This window comes from Acinonyx jubatus, chromosome E1, assembly GCF_027475565.1.
Source record: "Acinonyx jubatus isolate Ajub_Pintada_27869175 chromosome E1, VMU_Ajub_asm_v1.0, whole genome shotgun sequence".
Classification (NCBI taxonomy): domain Eukaryota; kingdom Metazoa; phylum Chordata; class Mammalia; order Carnivora; family Felidae; genus Acinonyx; species Acinonyx jubatus.
The window spans coordinates 20,160,283-20,181,628 of NC_069397.1; the positions used below are offsets into that span (position 1 = coordinate 20,160,283).

General features: G+C 40.2%; 1 protein-coding gene across 3 annotated transcripts in view; it reads right to left on the reverse strand.

Moving 5' to 3' along the window:
- Window positions 1-21,346, reverse strand: part of MYO1D (myosin ID) — a 363,813-nt gene that overhangs the window by 192,778 nt on the left and 149,689 nt on the right. For all 3 annotated transcript variants that reach the window (XM_053211546.1, XM_027034402.2, XM_015083443.3), the window contains exons 15-16: window positions 18,923-19,089; window positions 8,600-8,807 (exon numbers count right to left, since the gene is read on the reverse strand). In XM_053211546.1, the coding sequence (XP_053067521.1) occupies window positions 8,600-8,807; window positions 18,923-19,089 (375 nt within the window). The remainder of the gene's footprint in view (window positions 1-8,599; window positions 8,808-18,922; window positions 19,090-21,346) is intronic.

Here is a 21,346-nt window from a genome sequence, read left to right on the forward strand (position 1 = left end):
CAAACCACTACCATCTTCTAATCAGGAAGCTACCGTTCAAGCAAAAAGAAAATTCTAGAGCCTATGAACTTCAGGAGGCCAATGGATCTGAATCCTTAGAGCGTGAGGCTTCTATTATTTCCTGTAAAAACACATCTACAGTTTCACATAATTGTAATAGAAGACTGCCAATTGACTTTAGACTCAAACTTGACTGTGTCCTTGACAATTCCTAGTGCCATGGGTGCTACAAGGTTCGAGCCACATTTAGGAAACAATAAACACTGGGAAACCCATGGCATGTAGTGTGAAGCAGGTCAGGAGCTGGCAGCTGTGGAATTCATGAGCTATAATCCCAGGGTACCCACAATTGCTTGGAGGAAAATGATTAAAGCCTTAAGATATTCCTTTAAGAAAGAATGCCTATGGTTAGTAGCCTTCAGTATGTGACGTAAGGGCCTTGAGCTCATAACTACACCACGGCACACTGGAAAGGATAATTCCATTCCTAGAGCTAGGATCAAAGCTGTGCGAGCTGAAATGGTCTCAGTGACCATTAAGACCACTGTCTACAATCAATTTAGACACCCTTTAAGAAAGGGCTCATTCCCTCAAATGAAGACACAATTCACAAAGGCACTATCTTATAGATGGATTGAGAAAGCCACTCTTCAAATCCATCAACCGATTCCAAATTTGTTAATGGCCACACAACAGATAAATTTCTCTAATCCTTTTCCATCTCCCTTTGAGAATCCATCTTTCATATCACCTTATGTGACAATTTTGATCTTGCCCTATGATTCCCTAAAATGAAAATATAAATTTAAAACTACACATGCACCAAAAACAAGAGAGTTTCTTGAGGGAAGCCATACTCTACTTCTAAGACAGCAACGTATTTTAAACTAAATGGGTACAGAATATTAGAGAATCATGACTCTTTGTAATGCATTTGGTATGAGATTTTCATTAAGAATTTCATTAGGAACTACTGTCTTCTTTCAGGATTTCCCAATTTATACAACAGATAAGCATCTTATTTTCTGAGAATTAATGAATACAGCATATAGAAGAGAAATAGTAAGAAAGCCCAAACCAGAAAAATCCAACCTGGAGACTGAAAAAAGCTGAAACAACAAGATCAGTTGGGACAGACAGGCCTCACAACACACGTGCTCATTACACATGTCAGCTCAGCCCCGTGTGCTCGCTGCTGAGCTGACTGCTGATCTCTCAGCACCTCCTTGCTTAAAGCTGTAATTCTGAAATCTTTAAATAGTGTCTTCAGTGCTGCCTGGAAACACCATCTTATTTGGTCTCTCATTCAAATGTGATGTAAGGAACACACACACACACACACACACACACACACACACACACACACACACCCTCAAATGTAGAGGGTAGGTGGGTAAGTGAAACAATTGTGTACTGTGAAAGAAACCGAAGTATGACCTTTAAAAAAATCTCACTGGCCATTCTGATTCTTTTCCTATGGTGATGCAGAGAGGTATACACAACTGGGGTTTTGCATAAAAAGCTTTTTTCAGCAGTCAGGCAAGACATTCAGATTTCATGTCATTCAGAAAGGGTATTTATAAGACTAAAAATATCCAGTGCTTCAGTGAGTCAAGCTCTTTCATGCATTAGCTGGTGGGAGTATAAACTGGTCCAATCTTTCTGGAAGCCATCTGACAAAGGGGACAGAAAAGCTTAAAAGTGCGTATCTTTTAAACCGAAAATTTTGTGCCTGAGAATTTATTCTGAGAAAATAATCAAGGATGATTACTAGTACTTATTAGTAGCAGGAACAGCAGTACGAGTAGTAATAACAATAGCTAACATGTATTGAATTCTGGGTCAGACACTGCAGACCTGTGCACTGAAGCGGGACCTAGAGAGTGAAACACTGGAGAAACCTAAACATCTGGTGATAGCACATTGATTGAGGAAGTTCTAGTAAATCCTATTAAGGGCTAAGCCAGCTATTATGAACATGCAAATAAAAATTTACACACATAAAGACAGAACAAAAAAGTTTACACAAGAATATGGCATGATTTAATTTATATTTAATATAAAATTATATTTTAAAAATATAAAATTATTTCTATGTTTTTCATCTTCCTACATGAACCTGTACTGCTACTACTTATGTACTATAAAACAATAAAAGTCTTGGAACTCTAGATGTCTTTTTTAAGATGGTCATTTCTTAAAAAAAACCCAAGATATCTGGAGCAATTTCACAGATCTCCTAAAATGTCAAGCATATGACTAAGTATATGATGGAAAACAGGACGCACTAAACAGATCATCTGTAATTCTTGATACTGAATGCTTAGTGGTTTAGATAGTGACAGTGTAGAACTATACATTTTTTACAAATCAGAAAGCAATGCAATTTGTATCTCTTCTGCAGTCTCTGTGGTTATGCAGTTTATTTCTATAAGAACAACTGTTTTGGGAGCGCCTGGCTGGTTCACTCAGAGGAGTGTGAGACCCTTAATCTTGGGGTCGTGAGTTCAAGCCCCACGTTGGGTGTAGTGATTAGTTAAATAAAAATTAAAAGAAAAAAAGAACAATTTTGGAGGTTCTGGTTTTGGTCAACATCATTGATTTTGCCTCTTCCAACTTGCCATTACATTTCTATTAAGGTACAGAAACAGTATGACAATACACTGAAAGCTAGTTCTCACAAGTTAAAACCTGTAACACCGTATGACACTGGCATAGGAATTGTCAATGGAATAAAATAGTGAGTTCTGAAAGCAGACTCAAGTATACATGGGAATTTATTATTAGACAAAAGCAAAATTTCAATATAGTGGGAAAAAGAGGAATTTTTAAATAAATTGGATTAGAACAGCTGGTTTTTAATTTGGAACAAAACAGAGCTGGACCCTTAGATAACACCATGTATAAAAACTAAATCCCAGAACCATAACTTTTTTTGAAGAAACTCAAAGATATAAAGAAAAAAAAAGATAAGACCTATTAAGTGAAAAATTTCATGTCAGAGTATACCATAAGTGGAGTCAATGACAAATGATAGCCTAGGAAAAACACCTGCAATAATTAAGATAATCGCTCCCACAAATTCATAAGAAGACAAAGAACCCAATAGAAAACTGGGCCAAGGATGTGCATAAGCAAGTAACAGAAAAGGCAATCCCAAAAGACCAACAAATACACCTTGTCATGAGAATACAAAATTAAAGTAGCAACAAGATATCATTTCTTATTGATAAGAATGGGAAAAATTCAAAAGCCTGGTAAAAGTCACAGTGGTTAAAAAAAAATTAGGGAGAGAAGCCTGGGTGGCTCAGCCCGTTGAGTGTCTGACTTCGGCTCAGGTTATGATCTTGAGGTTTGTGAATTTGAGCCCCACATCCTGCTCTGCTCCTGACAGCTCAGCTCGGAGCTCGGAGCCTGGAGCCTGCTTCAGATTCTCTGTCTCCCTCTCTCTGTCGCTCCCCTGCTTGTGCATGTTCTCTCTCTCTCAAAAATAAATAAATAAACTTAAAAAAAAATTAGGGAAAAGAAGTTCACTTACATTGTGGGCTACAAAATGTGAACTGTTTATATGGATGATGATTACAAATATAATATATACCCTTCAACCAACAATCTTGCTCATGGGAATCCAGTGTACAGAATGAAGGCATTAGCTGGGAATGCAACCTGGTGCAGCCACTCTGGAAAACAGTATGGAGGTTCCTCAAAAAACTAAAAATAGAACTACTCTATGACCCAGCAATTGCACTACTAGGTATTTAACCAAGGGATGCAGGTGTGCTGTTTTGAAGGGACACATGCACCCCCATGTTTATAGCAGCACTATCAACAACAGCCAAAGTATGGAAAGAGCCCAAATGTCCATCAATGGATGACTGGATAAAGAAGATGTGGTGTATATATATATACACAATGGAGTATTACTTGTAGCAATCAAAAAGAATGAAGGGTATTATGCTAAGCGAAATTAGTCAGAGAAAGACAAATGTCATATGACTTCACTCATATGAGGACTTTAAGATACAAAACAGATGAACATAAGGGAAGCAAAAATAATATAAAACAGGAAAGGGGAAAAACATAACAGATTCCTAAATATAGAGAACAGAGGGTTGCTGGAGGGGTTGTGGGAGGGGGGGATGGGCTAAGTGGGTAAGGGGCATTAAGGAATCTACTCCTGAAATCATTGTTGCACCATATGCTAACTTGGATGTAAATTAAAAAATAAATAAATTATTAAAAAAAAATGAAGGCATTAGCATTGAAGTATTGGTGCATAGGATGAAGTATTCCTATATGTATAAGGACGTCTATTAAAAGTATGGAAGATTTGGGGGTGTCCAGAAAAGAGTTAACACAGCAGGCCTGAGACTGTACCCTTAGAAAGGCCTGCTTCCTTTTTTTTTTTTTTTTTAAATTTTTTTCCCCATTTATTTTTTGAGAGACAGAGCACAAGTGGGGGAGGGGCAGAGAGAGAAGGAGACACAGAATCCAAAGCAGGCTCCAGGCTCTGAGCTGTCAGCACAGAGCCCCACGCAGGGCCCAAACCCACAAACCGTGAGACCATGACCTGAGCTGAAGTTGGATGCCCAACCGACTGAGCCACCCAGCCACCCCTAGAAAGGTCTGCTTCCAAGGTTGGCCCTTGGCTAGTATCATGTCTGGGAACTTGACTGGAAAACAGTTTTACATGCTGATATAAAACTTTCCCTAAATGGTAAGAGTGGCTCGATGCGGTTACACTGCTTGTGCAAAGAATGAGGTTTATGCTAAATGCCTGATTTTCTTCTGGGTATCTGGGACTTGGGTACATGTTAGGCAGAGGGTGACTGCATAATGAATCCCCAGTAAAAATTTTGAGCACCGAGTCTCCATTGAGCTTCTCTGGTAGACAACACTTTGCACATGCTGTCACAATCCATCTCTGGAGGAATTAAGCATGTCCTGTGCAACTCCATAGGGAAAGAACTCTTGGAAGCTTGGTCCTAATTTTCTCGGGATTTTGCCCCATTTGCCTTTTCCCTTTGCCGATTTTGCTTTGCATCCTTTTGCTGTAATAACTTTTCCTCATGAGCACAACTATATCCTATTAGTCCTTTTAGTGAATCACGAAAACTGGAAATGGTCTTGGGGACCCTGTGACACAGGTGGTGAGAAGTGGGCAGGCAGAGATGGTAAATGTGGGGAAAGAGAGTAACAAAATATTATTAAAAAGTTACCACGTGAACCACGACCTCATTTATTTTATAGCATATATGCTTGAATATATGCACAGAAAGATATTAGCAAGGATGGGCACCACAATGTTAATGGTTTGGTACCTCTGGATGGTGGGATTTTAGGTTATTTTCCATGATTTCTCTTATGTTTTTCTATATGCTTTGAATTTGTTTTTCAAAGTGTACAATAAGTACACTTTCAAAGTGTACAATAAGTACACTTTCAAAGTGTACAATAAGTACACTTTCAAAGTGTACAATAAGTACACTTTAATCATATAATCAGAAAAATATATAAAGCTATTTTTTATTTAAAAAGGAAATAAAAGTCAATTGTTAGATGATTCTGGTTTAAAATAGCATTTCCTAATGCTGCCTCTCTTCACTTCCTGTTCCATTTCTATAAGGTTACAGAAAAAATAAAAACACATATCACGTAAAAAGTTAGGTGGTTAATGACCTATTCCCAGAAGCTGAGAGAAATTTCCAATAATTTTATGGCTTGTGGAGTTGCTTTAAAGAACATAATCAGTAGATCACCTATATCCTACCCTAGAATGGCCTGCCTGAGAATTCAGAGGAAGATCCTTATTTCCTGCTTCACTGCTTTATGTTTAAGAAATGCAAGATCTATATCACAGAGAAGACTGGACAGCTTTTCCTCCATGGCACGGGTGATGGCTTCTGAAGTAGCCATCCTTTCTCTTTTAGAATCTCCCCTTTCTAAGTAGAAATTGTAGTTTCTCATCAGAAACAAAGCAGAGGTACTGCAGAGAGGACAAAGAAAGAGTCACAGTAGGTGAGAATACGTACTGTACAAGAGCTGGCTCGTGGGGCTGGGGGCGCCATCTTTGATTAGCAGAACTGCCGCAGACTAAAGTCTGTGGGACACTGTCAACTGAGGAGGTGAACAACCTGCCAGTGGAGACTTAAGAACAGGATTCTATCAGTCATCAGGTGGACAGAAAGTGAGTTTAGGGTAGGGCAACTAAATAATGTATGTTCTATACCGTGACACTTTAGAGAGCGAAACTAACAGTTACGAGAGACAACAGGCACGAACCAGGACTGTCCCAAACAAATGGAGAGAGACGGTCACTGTCCTTCAGGGCCAAACCCTGAGCCCGAGTCAATCTCTTGAATAGGTATAAAGGAGAAAAACAAAGTATCAGATCTGCAAAAAGAACGACAACAAAAAACATCACTGGTAAGTACTGAAGATCACTGAAGATCAACATAAAGGATTTAAATATACAGAGGAACAAGATGCAGGCAAATAATTTACCATGGCAGACAGAAAGCAGACACCAACTGCATAACACAGATCTGAGTAAAGGCAATACAAGAAACAAAACAACAGTTAATAGAAAAACTGTTTCAGGATGAAATGGAATTTAGTGTGCTACCCCAAAAGATTTTCTGAGTTCTAGGCAAAATACATGATAGAGACCTAAACTTAGAAACCTGTTGGCAAATGGGAAGGAAGAGAAAACCTTCATTATTTGCACATGATATAATCAATTCCCCAGAAAAACTAACAGGATCAACAAAGGTTTCATTCTGGATACAGATAAACCAACATAAGCCCATATTATTTCTCTGTACCAACACTGGCATGTAAAAAATTCACAGCAGTAACAAAAACAATCTAGGAATTAACCATGAATTCATAAGGCCTCTCCCTAAATCTAAAGGTCAAAGAAATGATTTAAAGAAGCCCATTTTGTACTCTTAAGATGATTTAATACTATCAAAATGTTAATTCTTTCAAATTAATCTATAAATTCAATGAAATCCTAATAAAAATTATTGTTGAATTTAATGAATCCCATAAACACTTATTAACGTTTATTTTGCAAAATCAAGGTCTATGTATAGGTTAATCCACCTTCATAAAGAAGAGTAGAGAAGACAACTTATTCTACCATCCACTAAGACATACTGCAATAAAACCCATGTGGCATCAATGTAAAAATGGGCAACTGTATAAATACAACATTCAGAGATGGAATATATACAATGACAGTTGTTAAGTGCTGCCCCACAAATCAATGGGAAAAGGTCACACTGTTTAGTAGATGGTACTGAGAAAACGGTTCACTATACTGAAGAAAATGAAACTGGATACCTACGTAAAACCAAATATGTAGACAGGTTCTAAATGAATTCAAGATCTAAATGTGGAAGATCCAAGTATACAGTTCAGTGGAGAAAACAGAGGCTCGTGTCTTTGTGACTTGGAGACAAGGAGAGCCTTCTTCAACAAAATATAAGGCAAAGAATTGATTACATCAAAATTAAGGATTCTCTTCAACAAAGCATACGACAGATACAGTTCATGAGAACACCTACCGAATAGAATGTATTTAAAATGTCTAAAGTGAAAAAGTGATTAATGTCCAAAATATTCAAGGAATTCCCACTAATCAACAAGAAAATGATGCCAGCTCCAGGAGAAAAACAGACAAAGGATACAAACCGGCAGTTTATAGGAAGACCCCAAAAGCAAGCAAGCATTTAATGAGATGCTCAGGTTCAATGGTAACCAGAGAAATACAAAGTAAAAGAACAATGAGATATTATACCTATCAGTCTTGCAAAATTGAGGTGGCTAGAAGGTACGAGTCAGGATGCGGGCACTCGGTAACTCCCACAGGGAGCTGGTGGCCATGCAAACTGGGAGTCCTCCCGGGGAGAAAACGGGCACTACTTATACCAATCAGGTCTATGTACACCCTATGGCCCAGAGCTTTTCTCCTGGTACGTATCCCACAGAAAATTCTCGCAGAGGCACAGGAGTTTTAAAAATACCCATCTATAACTTTTTATCTTAAAATGGCCCATATGGAAGGTATGGAAATAGGTATGGCATACAAGAAGAAAAACATGAGTGAGTGAATGAAGTGAGAAGGGGGCCCTGCGCAGAATTATGACAGATACTACAATCCACTGAGCTTTACGTCACTACCCCACTCTTGAGTCAAGTGCTGGTGGTGGGTAATGACAGGTGAAGAGGGGGTGTCAAACACATTGACAAAACTTCTGAATTACAAGGTAAAAAAAAAAAAAGCCCTTTACCCAGTTAAGCTGAGGGAAAAAACTCAGAAAATAACAAGAGACAGAAAGCTGGCTGCTTCAGACATCCCTCCAACTTTAAATATCAGAAGATAAAATGCCCTGAGTTTTGAGGATAGAATAATTTTGAGCTCAGGCAGCCAAATAAATTTCCCATGTGTGAAGACAACAGAAAACATTGTAAGATACGCACCGATACAAAGAATATACCATCATGAACATTTCTTGAATCAAAGAAAACATTCAATAAATTTTTGAGAACATAAAAGCAAGAGCTGATCCTTATATATAAAACATAAAACTACCTTTTGTAGAAAGAGGACAATCCTCACAAGCATCTGGGCACGGAGTTCTTCCAAGGTAAACAGTGTTCGGGGTGTTCGAATGAAAATTTTGGTTTTCCCATAAGCCACATCATCCTGAAAACCACAATGTTCAACCAGCTTCTTGACAGCCTCTTTGTCTGAAGGGAGGTCATGGTTGGGCCAGGTGAATTCAGAGATCATCTTGTATCTGTGTGAACAGGGCATATGTTAATGGAGAAAACCTTATGGTCTCAACAGATACAGAAAAACTATTCAAAAATATTCAATAAATTCAAGACATTTCATAGAAAAACAACTTAGTAATGAATTCTATTCATTAATCTGGTAAGAGATGTAGAAAAAGACTTGAATGGATACAATACTCCCTCATGATAACAACTCTTACTAAACCAGAAGAGTATTTTCTTAATTTAATACAGGCTCACCTACCAAGAACTTACAGCAAATATCATTCATAAATGGGTTACCTTTGCTAATTCTCTCATAAACAGAAATAAGACAAGGGATACCCCAATCATGGCATTAGTGAGAACCATAAACAAACTGGTATACGACTGGGGAAGGAACAAAATGAACATTATGACTTGCTTCAGAGGAAATCAAGCAGATTTGCAGATAAACACTATTATCACCAAAAGAAAACCAAGCATATAAGATCAACACACAAAAGCAAATTGTGTTTCTAGGTGCAAGCAGCCATGTTGGCCCCTCGTAAGGTGGCTCACTACACACCAGCTTTTCAGGAATGAAACTGAGCAAGAGTCACAGCCTGCTTTCAAAAGCGACATTCTAGGGGCATGTGGGTGGCTCAGTCGGTTAAGCGTCTAGCTCTTGATTGTGGCTCAGGTCATGATCTCACGCTTTGTGAGAGCGAGACCTGCGCTGTCATCACGGAGCCTGCTTGGGATTCTCTGTCTCCCTCTCTCCCTGCCCCTCCTTTGCTCTCTCTCTGTCTCTCTCTCAAAATAAGGAAACTTTGAAAAAAGTGACATTCTATCACTTCTGCCACCGGGAGGGGATTACCAAGGGCGTGAGTACAGAGAGGTGGGGATCTCTGAGGGCTGGGGCCATCTCAGAAGGCTGCCTACCACAGCACTGTTTCCCCCCAGTGCCAAGTTGTTTACTACATGTAGCCAAATTTAGTAATTTTTTTTTTCATATATTACGTTTGAATTTTAATCCATAGCGAGAAAGGCTCTCTTCCTACTCAGGCGACAGAATAATTCACTTATGAGTTCTTCTAGTAGTTGGATGCTTTCATTGTCTACATTTAAATCTTTCAGCCATTTGGGGTTTATTTTGGTATACGGTGTGAGAAATGGATCCAACTTTAATCTTTTGTCAAGTGGTCACCCAACTGTTCCAACACTATTTACTAAAAAGTCCCATCTTTCTCCCTGTGATTTAATATGCCATTTTAATCATATACTAAATTGTTGTATGTACTTCAGTTTATTTCTAGTTATTATTATTATCACAGACATTCTGGTCTGTTTCACTGCCTTGTTCATCTGTGCATCAGTCCCGTTTTGTTTTGTTTTGTTTTTTGAGAGAGACAGTGTAAGTGGGGGAGGGGCAGAGAGAGGGAGGAAGAGAGAAACCCAAGCAGGCTCTGCACCACCCACCAGCACAGAGCCTGAGGCGATGCCCAAACTCATGAACTACAAAATCATGATCTGAGCCAAAACAGAGTTGGAAGCTCAACCGACTGAGACCCAGGCGCCCCAGTCCCATGTGGTTTTAATTACAGATGTCTTAAAGTATTTTTTAATATCTGATGGTCTCTCCTCATCCTTTTCTTTTTAAAGGTTCTTTCTAGCTACTCCTGCATGTTTATTTTTCGATATGACCTTTAGAATCAATTTGCATAGTTTCCAGAGGAAAATAATCACAAACAAACAAAGAAATCCTTGCTGGCATTTTTACTGGGTTCCCACATTAAATTCATTAAATTTATCTATGATGTGGAACTGTCTCATCTAAGAACAAGGGATATCTTCCCATTTGTGCAAGTCTACTCTTGTGCTTCTTGGGAGTCTTTAAATGGCCTTCCCAGGTTTTACACATTTCTTGTTGAGATAACACAGACATCTAAGTGGCTTCTAATCCCTTCTTCTTGATTTATCTCTCTTTTCTTAGATTCTATGACACCATGCTCTCCCTGGTTTCCTTCTGTCTCTCTGGATATTTCTTCTCAGTCTCATTTTCTGGCTACTTCTCCTCCATTACTGGACCCCAAAATGTTGGTGCAGCCCAGGGCTCATAATAGGTCCTGTTCTACATAAACCTCTCCACATGACCTCATCTATTCCATCCACTTTGTTTGTGTGTGTGTGTGTGTGTGTGTGTGTGTGTGTGTGTGTGTGTGAGAGAGAGAGAGAGAGAGAGAGAGAGAGAGAGAGAGAAAGAGAGAGAGAGAGAGAGAGAGAAAGCAAGCAGGAGAAGGGCAAAGTGAGAGAGAATCCCAAGCAGGCCCCGCACTGCCAGCACAGGGCTCTACTCAGGGCTCAAACTCACAAACCATGAAATTATGACCTGAGCTGAAATCACGAGTCAGATGCTTAACTGACCGAGCCACCCAGATGCCCCTCTATCCACTTTAGTTTTCAATTCATGAATTTATTATGCATGCCAAGCTCTCAATTCTGAGCTTCAGATGCATACATCCAACGCCTACATAAATCTTGAGGGCATTTTATATTTCTCTTTCACTCTTTCCCACTTCAATGCCCTCAGTTACTAAAGCCAAAATCCTGTGAATTGTAATTTGATCCCTTCTCTTCTCTATCCGTCCTTCTAATTCATCATCAAATTCTTTTGGGTCTACCTCCAAAATATATTTAATATTCAACTATTCTCATCTTTACGGCCACAATCCTAATTCAAGCCACCATCAAGTTTACTGCTATAGACTCCTGAATTGTTTTCCATTTCTTCCCCAATCCATTCTGTATGCTCAGCTGCCTCAGTGGCTTTCTAAAAAGCCGTACATCATTTTTATCTTTTACTCCTCTCCTCTTTTAGCACAATACTCCAATCACCCTGGACTTCTCTAGGGACCTATAATGTGGTTGCCTCTTTCAGGCTTCAAAGCCTTTGCATATGCTGTTCCCATTGCCTCCAATGCTTGTTAATCCACTCCTTGAAAGGCTGGCTCCTTCTAATCCTTGAGTCTTTTCTTCTTTCATCGACCATCAATCCCCATTATTCCTCTCTATACACTTAAAAGCCTATTCACCTGCCGCATAGGGAGAGAAACAGAAACCAAATACAAGCATTCAACTATGAAGACAGAGGTAATACACCATATGAAGAAAGGAAACAAAATCAGAAGCATCCCAAATTCATTATAAAACTGGAATAAGAGTCAACATCTGGGCTATAATACAGGTAGTGATGGTGTGTTTGAAGTTTTAGGCACACTGTAGAAACTGGAAGCAACTTCTCTGCCATAGCGCTCAGCTAAGGTGTTCTTCCTTTCTTCCCAGTTGATAAAATGGCATGGACCCCAGTTCTCCAGGAAACCAGCATCCTGAACTTGTGGATTAAAAAGCTGAACTCCTGTGCTTCCTGACAACTAGTATTATCTCCCTGAAAGACTTTAGCAGGTTATCAGAACATTTAAACTCCTTCTCTTTTTTCAATAAAAGAAATAAAAACAAGGAAAAGTGACAAGTAAAAATTTAGGTTCAATCCCAGCTTCAAAAAATCTGTAAAATTTCAGAGTGGAAATATTATTTTTTTCTCCTAACATCATTGGAAACATTAGTCCAATGTCCTTCCTACACACCATCTATCCCACCCCATGTCATACTGTTAATTCGTTCAGTCAGTATGACAATAAAATAAAATGGCAATTTCTCAACTTGAACAAATTCATTTTATGTAAAGTGGATGATAAACAGACTGCAGAGTAGAAAGGGGTTATTTTTCCCAGATGCATACCCCACTGTCTCATATGACACCCTTTCTAGATGATTCTAGAGAGGACCTAATCTCAACTCACATAATCATCAATTACATAGACTTGTCTTTCCACAATTCTGTCTTTTAAAAGTTAAGTTTAATACATTTATTATGATTATTAGTATGTTTCAGGTTTCCCAAATTCTTTCATATTTTCTATTAGTTGTGCTTTCTGTTTGCTTTTTACCATTTTCTCTTGGATAGACTTGAGTTTTCTTCATTTCATTTTATTTTCTCCTTTGATTTGAGAGCCATCCATTCAACTGTGAGGCAAAGCACTGTTAAAGATGGTGGGCACAGAAGTCAACTGCTCAAGTTCAAATATGGCTCCACCACGTCCTGGCTCTGTGACCTGGGGCAATTTCTTAACCTTCCTGTGCCTCAGTTTCCTCATCTGCATAAAATGGGGGGTACCATCTTCTCCTTATCTGGTTGTCACCAGTGACTTAACTACATGCAGAGCTCTCAAAACAGTGCCTAGTTCTCTCTCTGCCCCTCCCCCACTCACATGCATGTAGGTACTCCTGCACTCTCTCTCAAAATAAATAAACTTTTGAAAAAAAAAAAGAAAAACAGTGCCTAGTATATACAGTGAGCACTTCACAATGTTAGCCACTATTATCATTATCTTAATATTTTTAATATCTAAAAGTTATATATTTATATGAAAATATATGCTTATTTTTTCCTGTCTAGTTAATTATCTATATCCTTCCCCAAAACAGCACAAAAGTCTTTACTTCTTTATATTTCTCATCCCAATTTTAATTTTTGTTCCAGATTATTACCAAAGACTCCCCCCCCCCATACCGCGCTTACAGTTGATATGTGTTTAGAGGCAACAAAAGTTTTACTGATTTGTTCAATATTACTTTTTGCATTCCATTTTTCTCTTCTGCATTTATTTTTCCTTTTGCTCTAGAAGACTTTTTAGAGAGGATCTATGAATACTAAACTCTTTGAACCTATATATGTCAGAAAATATTTTTATTGTACTCAGACTCTTAAATGATAATTTGGCATGGAATAAAATTCTAAGTATAAAGTTCACTTCCCCTCACTGTCAAGATATCGCCGCTTTGTCTATTTGCATCAAATGTTGCTAATGAGAAGTCTGATATCCATATGATTCTCATTCCCTGGTAGTATTTTTTGTCTCTTTTTTTTTTTAGGAGCTGTAAGTATCTCTCTTTATCTCTTACCATTCTAAAAGTGAACATAATGTACTTAGGTTTCATTTTTTTTTTTAAATTCACATGCTTTACACTGAAGGCATTCTTTCAGTTTGAAGATTTCTGTCTTTTTTTTGGGTCAGGAAAATTCCTGGCCACCGTTTGTTCATACAGTGCGTCCCCCTCTTCTCTCCGCTCCTCTCGCTCCTGCTGAACAGGTGTTGGCACTCTTGGATGAAGCTTATGTACTGTCTGAGCTTTCTTTAGCATCTCCCATCTCGTTTTCTCTGTCGTGAGATCTGGAAGAAGTCTTCAAACTTGATCTTCCAGCTCACTAATTTGCTTTTTAAAAGAAGTTTAATTTTTTTTAATTGTGGCAAAATTTACATGCAGTAAAATGCACACATTTAGGTATACAACTCATCAAGTTTTGAACAATGTATACACCCTTAAAACTGACATCTGTTAAGATGCAGAATATCTCCACAATCTCAGAGAGCTCCTGGCTCTCCTTCTCCATCAATTTCCCCACTCCAGAACTCACACCTGTCCTGGTTTCTATCTGTTCTTGAACTTCATATAAGTGGCAGCATAAAGTATGTATTCTTTTGTGACTTATCTTTTTTCTCAACATAATGTGTTATTCATTCCCTCTAACGCTGGTTAGTAGCCACTGTACAATTATCCGACAAGTTGCTGACTCATTCTCCTACTGATGGGGAATTCTCTCTTCAGTTGTGTTTATTCTGAATGTGTTTAATCTCTAATGATTCTTTTTAAAAAATTTATTTATTTTGAGAGAGACAGAGAGAGCAAGTAGGGGAGGGGCAGAGAGAGAGAGGGAGACAGAGAATCCCAAGCAGACTCCACACTATCAGCTCAGAGCCCGATGTGGGGCTTGAACTCACAAACCGCAAGATCATGACCTGAGCTGAAACCAAGAGTCAGACGCTTAACCAACTGAGCCACCCAGGTGCCCCTCTAATGATTCTTTTCAATATTTACCTGTTCTTGTTTCTAACTTCATATTCCTATTATAGGACCATAATTTCTCTCCTTCATCTCTCTGAAAATATTAAACAGGCTTGTTCCAATGCCATTTACTCCTTGGTCTGATTCCTCAGGGGTGAGGTTCTGCATCTGTTGAGATTACTGTCTCTTTTTCATTGTCTGGTCTCTCTCAGACATTTGGCTGTGATCTCGTCTACTTCCATAGAGTCCTTCTGTGTACATCTTGGCCTTGGTTGGCCTCTAGTCAAGTGGCTACTGTTGCTTCCTGGGTGTTGGCCATTGTGTGTGTGCCTACGATGTCTCCCTTGTCCTGGCCACTGTGGCAAACTCCAGCACAGCAGCTGGGATGGCTTCCTGAACGGCAAAGGCAGTCTTTCCTTAAAACTGCAACCTTGGTTATACCTGGGTCTTCACATCTGTTTCACATCAGATTTAGGAGGGAGTCCTATTTCCAAGTTCACTGAGACCCGCCCCCCCCTCGCCTTCTTGATTCCATAGCGTGGTTGTGCATTTTCTTGGTTTTAAAGACACACAATTTACATTATTTGGGAACATCTTATGTTCTTGGGGTAGAAGTGGATTTAAGCTTACACTGCTAAGACGGCCATTATTTGAAATTCACAGGTCCTTTCTGATCTTTCCTATTGTATTTTTACGTATGTTTTAGAAAACATATTCCCATCCTTATGGCATGTGTCTCATGCCAAGAAACAAACACACCAAACCCTCCTGAGTTGAATGTAGAAGATATGTATGCACTTACAAAATTCCTTCTCTCCTCCAAGTCAAGCTTGCTCGCTTACTGTTCTCTTACCTCAGCTACTCTCCACGGCTCATGGAGTCGGATCATGTGTTTCATGATCACACATTTTCGGTTCAGCCCCATCCTATTAGTTACCCAGCCCCCACCCTGCTCATTTTAATTTCTGATTTTTTTATGGGTGGTAACAAAATAACAAATTCTGACTGAGCAGTTGCTACAATTCAAAGAATAATAACAGCAGACAAGCAATCTGTCTAACATAATTCTACACTGTTTGAAATCAAGACTCAGAATGAACACATCTCTATTCATGAAAACATTCCAACTTTACAGCCTCAATAAGCAAATGAAACACCAAGTCTAAAGAACAGTATGATTTTAATAAGGAAGATGGTCAGTTTTGAGCATGACCTTTTGATCGATGTCAAATCAAATTCGAATTTTCCAGGCTACTGTGCTTTACTCATTCTAGGGGGTCTCCATTTAGCGCAATCTCTTTCACTTCTGTGCAAAAGCAGCTGAACACTGGTGGAGAAAAACAGTAACGATGGTCGCCTCACTGTCCATTTATAACCTCAGATCTCACACAGACGCTCAGATCTTCCTGGTGGCAATCCTTCCGTATGAACCTGTGCTTTCCCACTCTCCAAAATGAGATTTCCTACTTCCCCTCAAACCTCCCACACCACCCCTCCTTGTCCTCACTCTCCACTCCTGGTCTCGCCTCATACTTGATTAAGGACACAGAAACAGTCAGATAGGAACATGTTCATCAGCCAGCTTTTGGGCCTTTCTGCATCCGTATTCGTATTCTCTGTCTTTTGTCCTGTTGCTATGGGGGAAGTGTCCCTGCTCTGACCTAGAGCTGACAAACCTTCCACCTGTGCTTGGGATTCTGAGCCTTGCCTTCTCAGGGATATCATGGTGATGACAATGACCTCCCTTTCTCCTGCACCACCAGGTTCTCCCTCTGTTCCGCATCAGCCCCACCTGCATACATTCCCTAGTGTCTCCTGACCTCACATCCCACTCCTGCTCCTGCTTCCTTCCATTCTTCCTGCCCTCATTCACGGCATGGATACTTGAGTTGTCTACGGGCATCTGGCCTCTCACTTCGCCTTCCCAACCTGTTCAGATCGGGTTCTGCACAACCTATTCTCCCTTGACCCCTATGTTGCCAAATCTAATGCTTAAGCTTCTGCCTTTATCTTACTTGATTGCGCAGCAACATTTGATCTGGCGACTCTGCTTTTTCTTTTTGAAATACCATCTTCTTTCAGCTTCTGTGACATAACCCTCCCCCGGCATCTCATCTATCTCACTGGTTGCTCCTTCTCTTCTCTTTGGTGGTTCCTTCCTGTCAGATCGCACAGGATCTGAATGGGCTCCTTCTCATGTATCCAGCTCTAAGACTTTATATAGGACGTCTACATTAACTACTCCAGCATCTCATCTCCAGCCTGCGCTTCCTCCCGGAGCTCCAGATATGTGTGTTTAGTAACTTACTTAATGTTTCTACCTAGATTTTTAGTAGCCATTTCAAACCTAATGGTCAACAGACAAATCTCAATTCTGTCTTTGCCCCTGTTCCACGACCTCCTCAAGCTTCTCTCTTACCCTGTCTTTTGTCGGCATATGGCACTATGCTTACCCAGATGCTCACGCCAAAACCTAATTGTCACCCTCTGTTCCTCTCTATTCCTCTCTTATCCAGCCAATCCGTGAGCAAGCCTTGCCAACTTTCCCCTAAGACATACCTCAAATCTGTCCATACCCTTGGATCTGTAAGAATCTCTTGCTCAAGGTGCTATCAAGCCCCCTTCCCTGGGCTCCTACAGTGACATCCCTAAATGTCACCTCGCTTCCTATCCACACAGCAGCCACAGTATCTCCTCAGATAACCGTAAGATTGTGTTGCTCCTGGCTTCAAATCCACCAACGGGTTCCCACCACATTTAGCCAAAATCGCAACTGTTTAGTCTGGATTACAGAATTTGACATGATCTGGCCCCTGTTCACCTCTCTGATTTCATCTTACACCACTGCCCTGTCCGTGAGCAGCCTCCAACCACACGGCTACATTTGCTACCTAACATACCACACTTACCACTACAGTAGAGCCTTTCTCTCACTGTTCCCTCTGCCCTACCTGCTCCTCTCTCTGACCTTTGTATGGCTGGTTCCTGTCCGCATCATCTCCTTAGAGACTCTTCCGACCAACCAATATTTTATCTATTTATTCACATTTTGTGGAATCTGTAGTCTGTAGAAAATGTTCAATGAATGTTTTTAGATAAATAAACAGATGGAATTTAAAGGGACTTGATGAGTCCCAGTTGTCCACTATCATCATCACGACTAACAATAAATAACAGCAGTGATGATATCTTACATATAGTGAATGACTGCTATATGTCAGGTTCTATTTAAAATTTTTTTTTTTAATGTTTATTTATTTTTGAGAGAGACAGAGAAAGAATGCGAGTGGGTTAGGGGCAGAGAGAGAGAGGGAGACACAGAATCCGAAGCAGGCTCCAGGCTCTGGGCTGTCAGTACAGAGCCTGACACGGGGCTCGAACTCACGAGCCGTGAGATCATGACCTGAGCTGAAGTCGGACGCTCAACCGACTGAGCCACCCAGGCGCCCCAATAAAGGTTCTATTCTAAGTGCTTTATAGATATAGATATATACATATGGATATGGATATGGGTATAGATATAATCTTATTTAATGCTCCAGAAACCCTAAAAAGTAGTTACTATTATTACCTCCATTTTATACATGAGGAAACAGAGGCATTGAAAGATTAGGTGATTTGCCCAAGGTCAAAAAGCTAAGAAATAGCAAGGCCAGGATTCAAACCAGGTAGACTAATTTCAAGGTCTTCATGATTAATTGCTTAATATTTTGTTGTTATGATAATTACTAATACTGGTAATGACAAAGCAGCATTAATTGAGCATCCATTATGTGCCAGGCACCTAGCTTTTTTACTTAGGCTAATTTAATGAGGTAGTATTATTATACTCATTTTATAGATGCAGAAACAGAGTCGGACATTAAATTTCTGGCCTAAGATCACACAGCAAATGAGTGGCATACCCCGGATTCCAACCCAGATGTGCCTCCGAGTCCATGATCTTCCTCCCATGATATACGGCCCACATCTTCTCCCCAAAGAATGAATCTTTTCTCACGGCCCATAAACCGCAGACTCAGGGAGAGTCTCCTGCTGACTCTGAGAAAGTCTTTCATATTTGTGCTTCCCTCAACTCTTCCTCTTTCAACAGGTACTTAGACTATCTGACACGTGCTGACAAAGCGTCACACATGGGGAGCACTCCGGAGTTCTCAGGGTCTGCCAGGTTCTTTGTTTAGTCCATTCTCACCTGTGAAGAAACTTCTCGTAGGTCTGGCGGAAGGCAAACCCCGCCCGCCGCACCCTCACATTTTCCAGTAGTCCAAGATACTCTACTTGGTGGCGACAGCGCTCATCGTCAAATATCTGTGGGGATTTCTTGTCATTGGGTTTGATGCAACGTACATAATAGGGCTCCTAAAGAAATAAATCAGCAAATGGTAAGTTTCACTGGAGAAAAATCCCAAATGAAGGATGCTAACGTGTAATTAGTGTTAATTGTGTCAAATTAAGCTCAGTGCCTCCAATTTCTCAGACATAAACTTGGGAATAGTTATTCTTCCTTCTCCTTCAAGACTGGAAGTTCTTGTGCATTTAGCTAAAATTTTGCTTTATCATCAGGAATTGTAGAAAGGGAATAAAACTAAGGGGTAAACAGTTGAGACATGTAAACATTGAGTTTATGTGTCTTGACAGAAAGAAGGTTAAAAAGTACCAGAAAGAGTAATTTAATAGAAAGAGGCAGGAGCCGTGCTAAAGATGAACTGCCATGAAGAATGTGCAACGTAAGCACAGCCCTGGCACATGGCAAGTGCTCCATAGTGTCAGCCACCATCATCACCACCACTGACATCATCACAGTAGTTTGTGCTTTTGAAAACGAGATTAAAATTTATAAGGAGAGAAGTTGCAGAACCTCCTGTAGGTGTCAGGGACTCTAAGAAAGAGCCTAGCAAGAAATCCCTCCCTTTGGGCCAATTAAGTTTTGTACCATGCATCAGATCATAACTCCTTTTAAGTATAAAACTGTGCTGGCATAGATCCTGGTCTGCTGAAGGTAACAAATTATCACTGGATGAATCAAGGAGGTCAAATGTATCCTACTTGCAGAGTAAAGAGTTACGTTCCCTTCTCTGATCTATTACCTAGCAGACACACAGATGCACTTTAATTAAGAGATAGAGTCTTCTGTAGATAATTAGGCAATTTTGAGCTCCACTGTGGGCTGGAGGTAAAAAGTAGTAGTAAATAATTTAAGAAGTAGGAGAGATTTGAAGAATGAGAAGTTACTTGCATTCTGAACGGAGTGAGTTTTCAACATCTACACAGGAAGCTCCAAGTATAGACTTATCATGCTACTTTCCATGATGAAAAAAGAATGCCACTTTCTTCCTTCTTCTAGGCCCTACTGTATTGGTTTTCTATTGCTGCTGCTGCAGATTACCACGGAGACTGCTTAAAAGCACAAAGTTGAACAAAAATCAAAACGGCTGCACTAACGCTCCAGTGAGGTTGGATCTTAAAGGAACCTTCTTCGTCTCTTCTCAAACCTCCCTCCTCCCTTCTTAGCCTTTTGCTCCAGGAACCTGGTACCAGCCTAAAGACACGAGGAAGGGGGCTGGTATCACCTACACAACTGCTGTCAGAACAGGCTAGATCCTGTGTTTCCCTATAAAACGCCCCAGCCCCTTCCTCCGGGAGGGCTTGCAGTTTTTGAAGGCCCTGGCCTGCTGCGCAATAAAGCTGTCATTCCCCTTTATCCCCAACTCTGTCTTCGAGTTATACTTCGGCTCCGAAACACGGAGGTTGCTTTTCGACAGCACCACAAATTTAGTGCCTTAAAACAACACAAATTTATTCTCATACAGTTCTGGAGATCAGCAGTCTAAGATGGTTCTTGCTGGGCTAAAAATCCTGGTGTCAGCAGGGCTCTTATTTTCTAGAGACTCTTAGAACCCACTTTCTTATCTTTTCCAGCTTCTAGAGGCTGCCCACATTTCTTGGCTTATGGCCTCCTTCCATCTTGAAAGCCAGTAATGAACAGCCTGTTGAGTCTTTTGAATGATATACCATCTCCCTGGTTCTGACTCTTCTGCATCCTTCTTTCCCTTTGAAGGACTCTTAAATTTACATAGCACCTACTTGGATAATGCAGGAGAATGTCTTTATTTTGAGGTCGAAAATCAGCAGTCTTTACTCCATCTGCAACCTTCATTCCACCTTGTCATGCAACATAACGTGTTTACATGTTCTGGGGAGTCAGGCATCGACAACCTTGGGGGGCTTTAATAAAATCTCAACCCCCACCCCCGCCTCTCTGGACTTTGTCCCAGGTTTCTACCACAGAACTTCTAAAACCCTTGGAATTTCCTCAGTGGTAGGAGTATCTTTGTTATGCTAATGAAACAACTCCGACCCAGTTCCCAGACAGCTCCAGGACAAGGTGGGGGGGGGGGGGGGCGCGGAGTGTAGTCATCACAAAAACCCTCCACAGGATTAGAGGGATGGGACTTTCAGCAGCCTGACCTCCAGGGAGGGGAGGAAGGCTGCAGGTTGAGTCCAATCACAGACTCAAGATTTCACCAGTCATGCTTAGGTCATAAAACCCCGATTTTAAAAAACTCAGACACCGAGGCTCCAAGGAGCTTTCTGATTGGCGAACATATCATCCCAT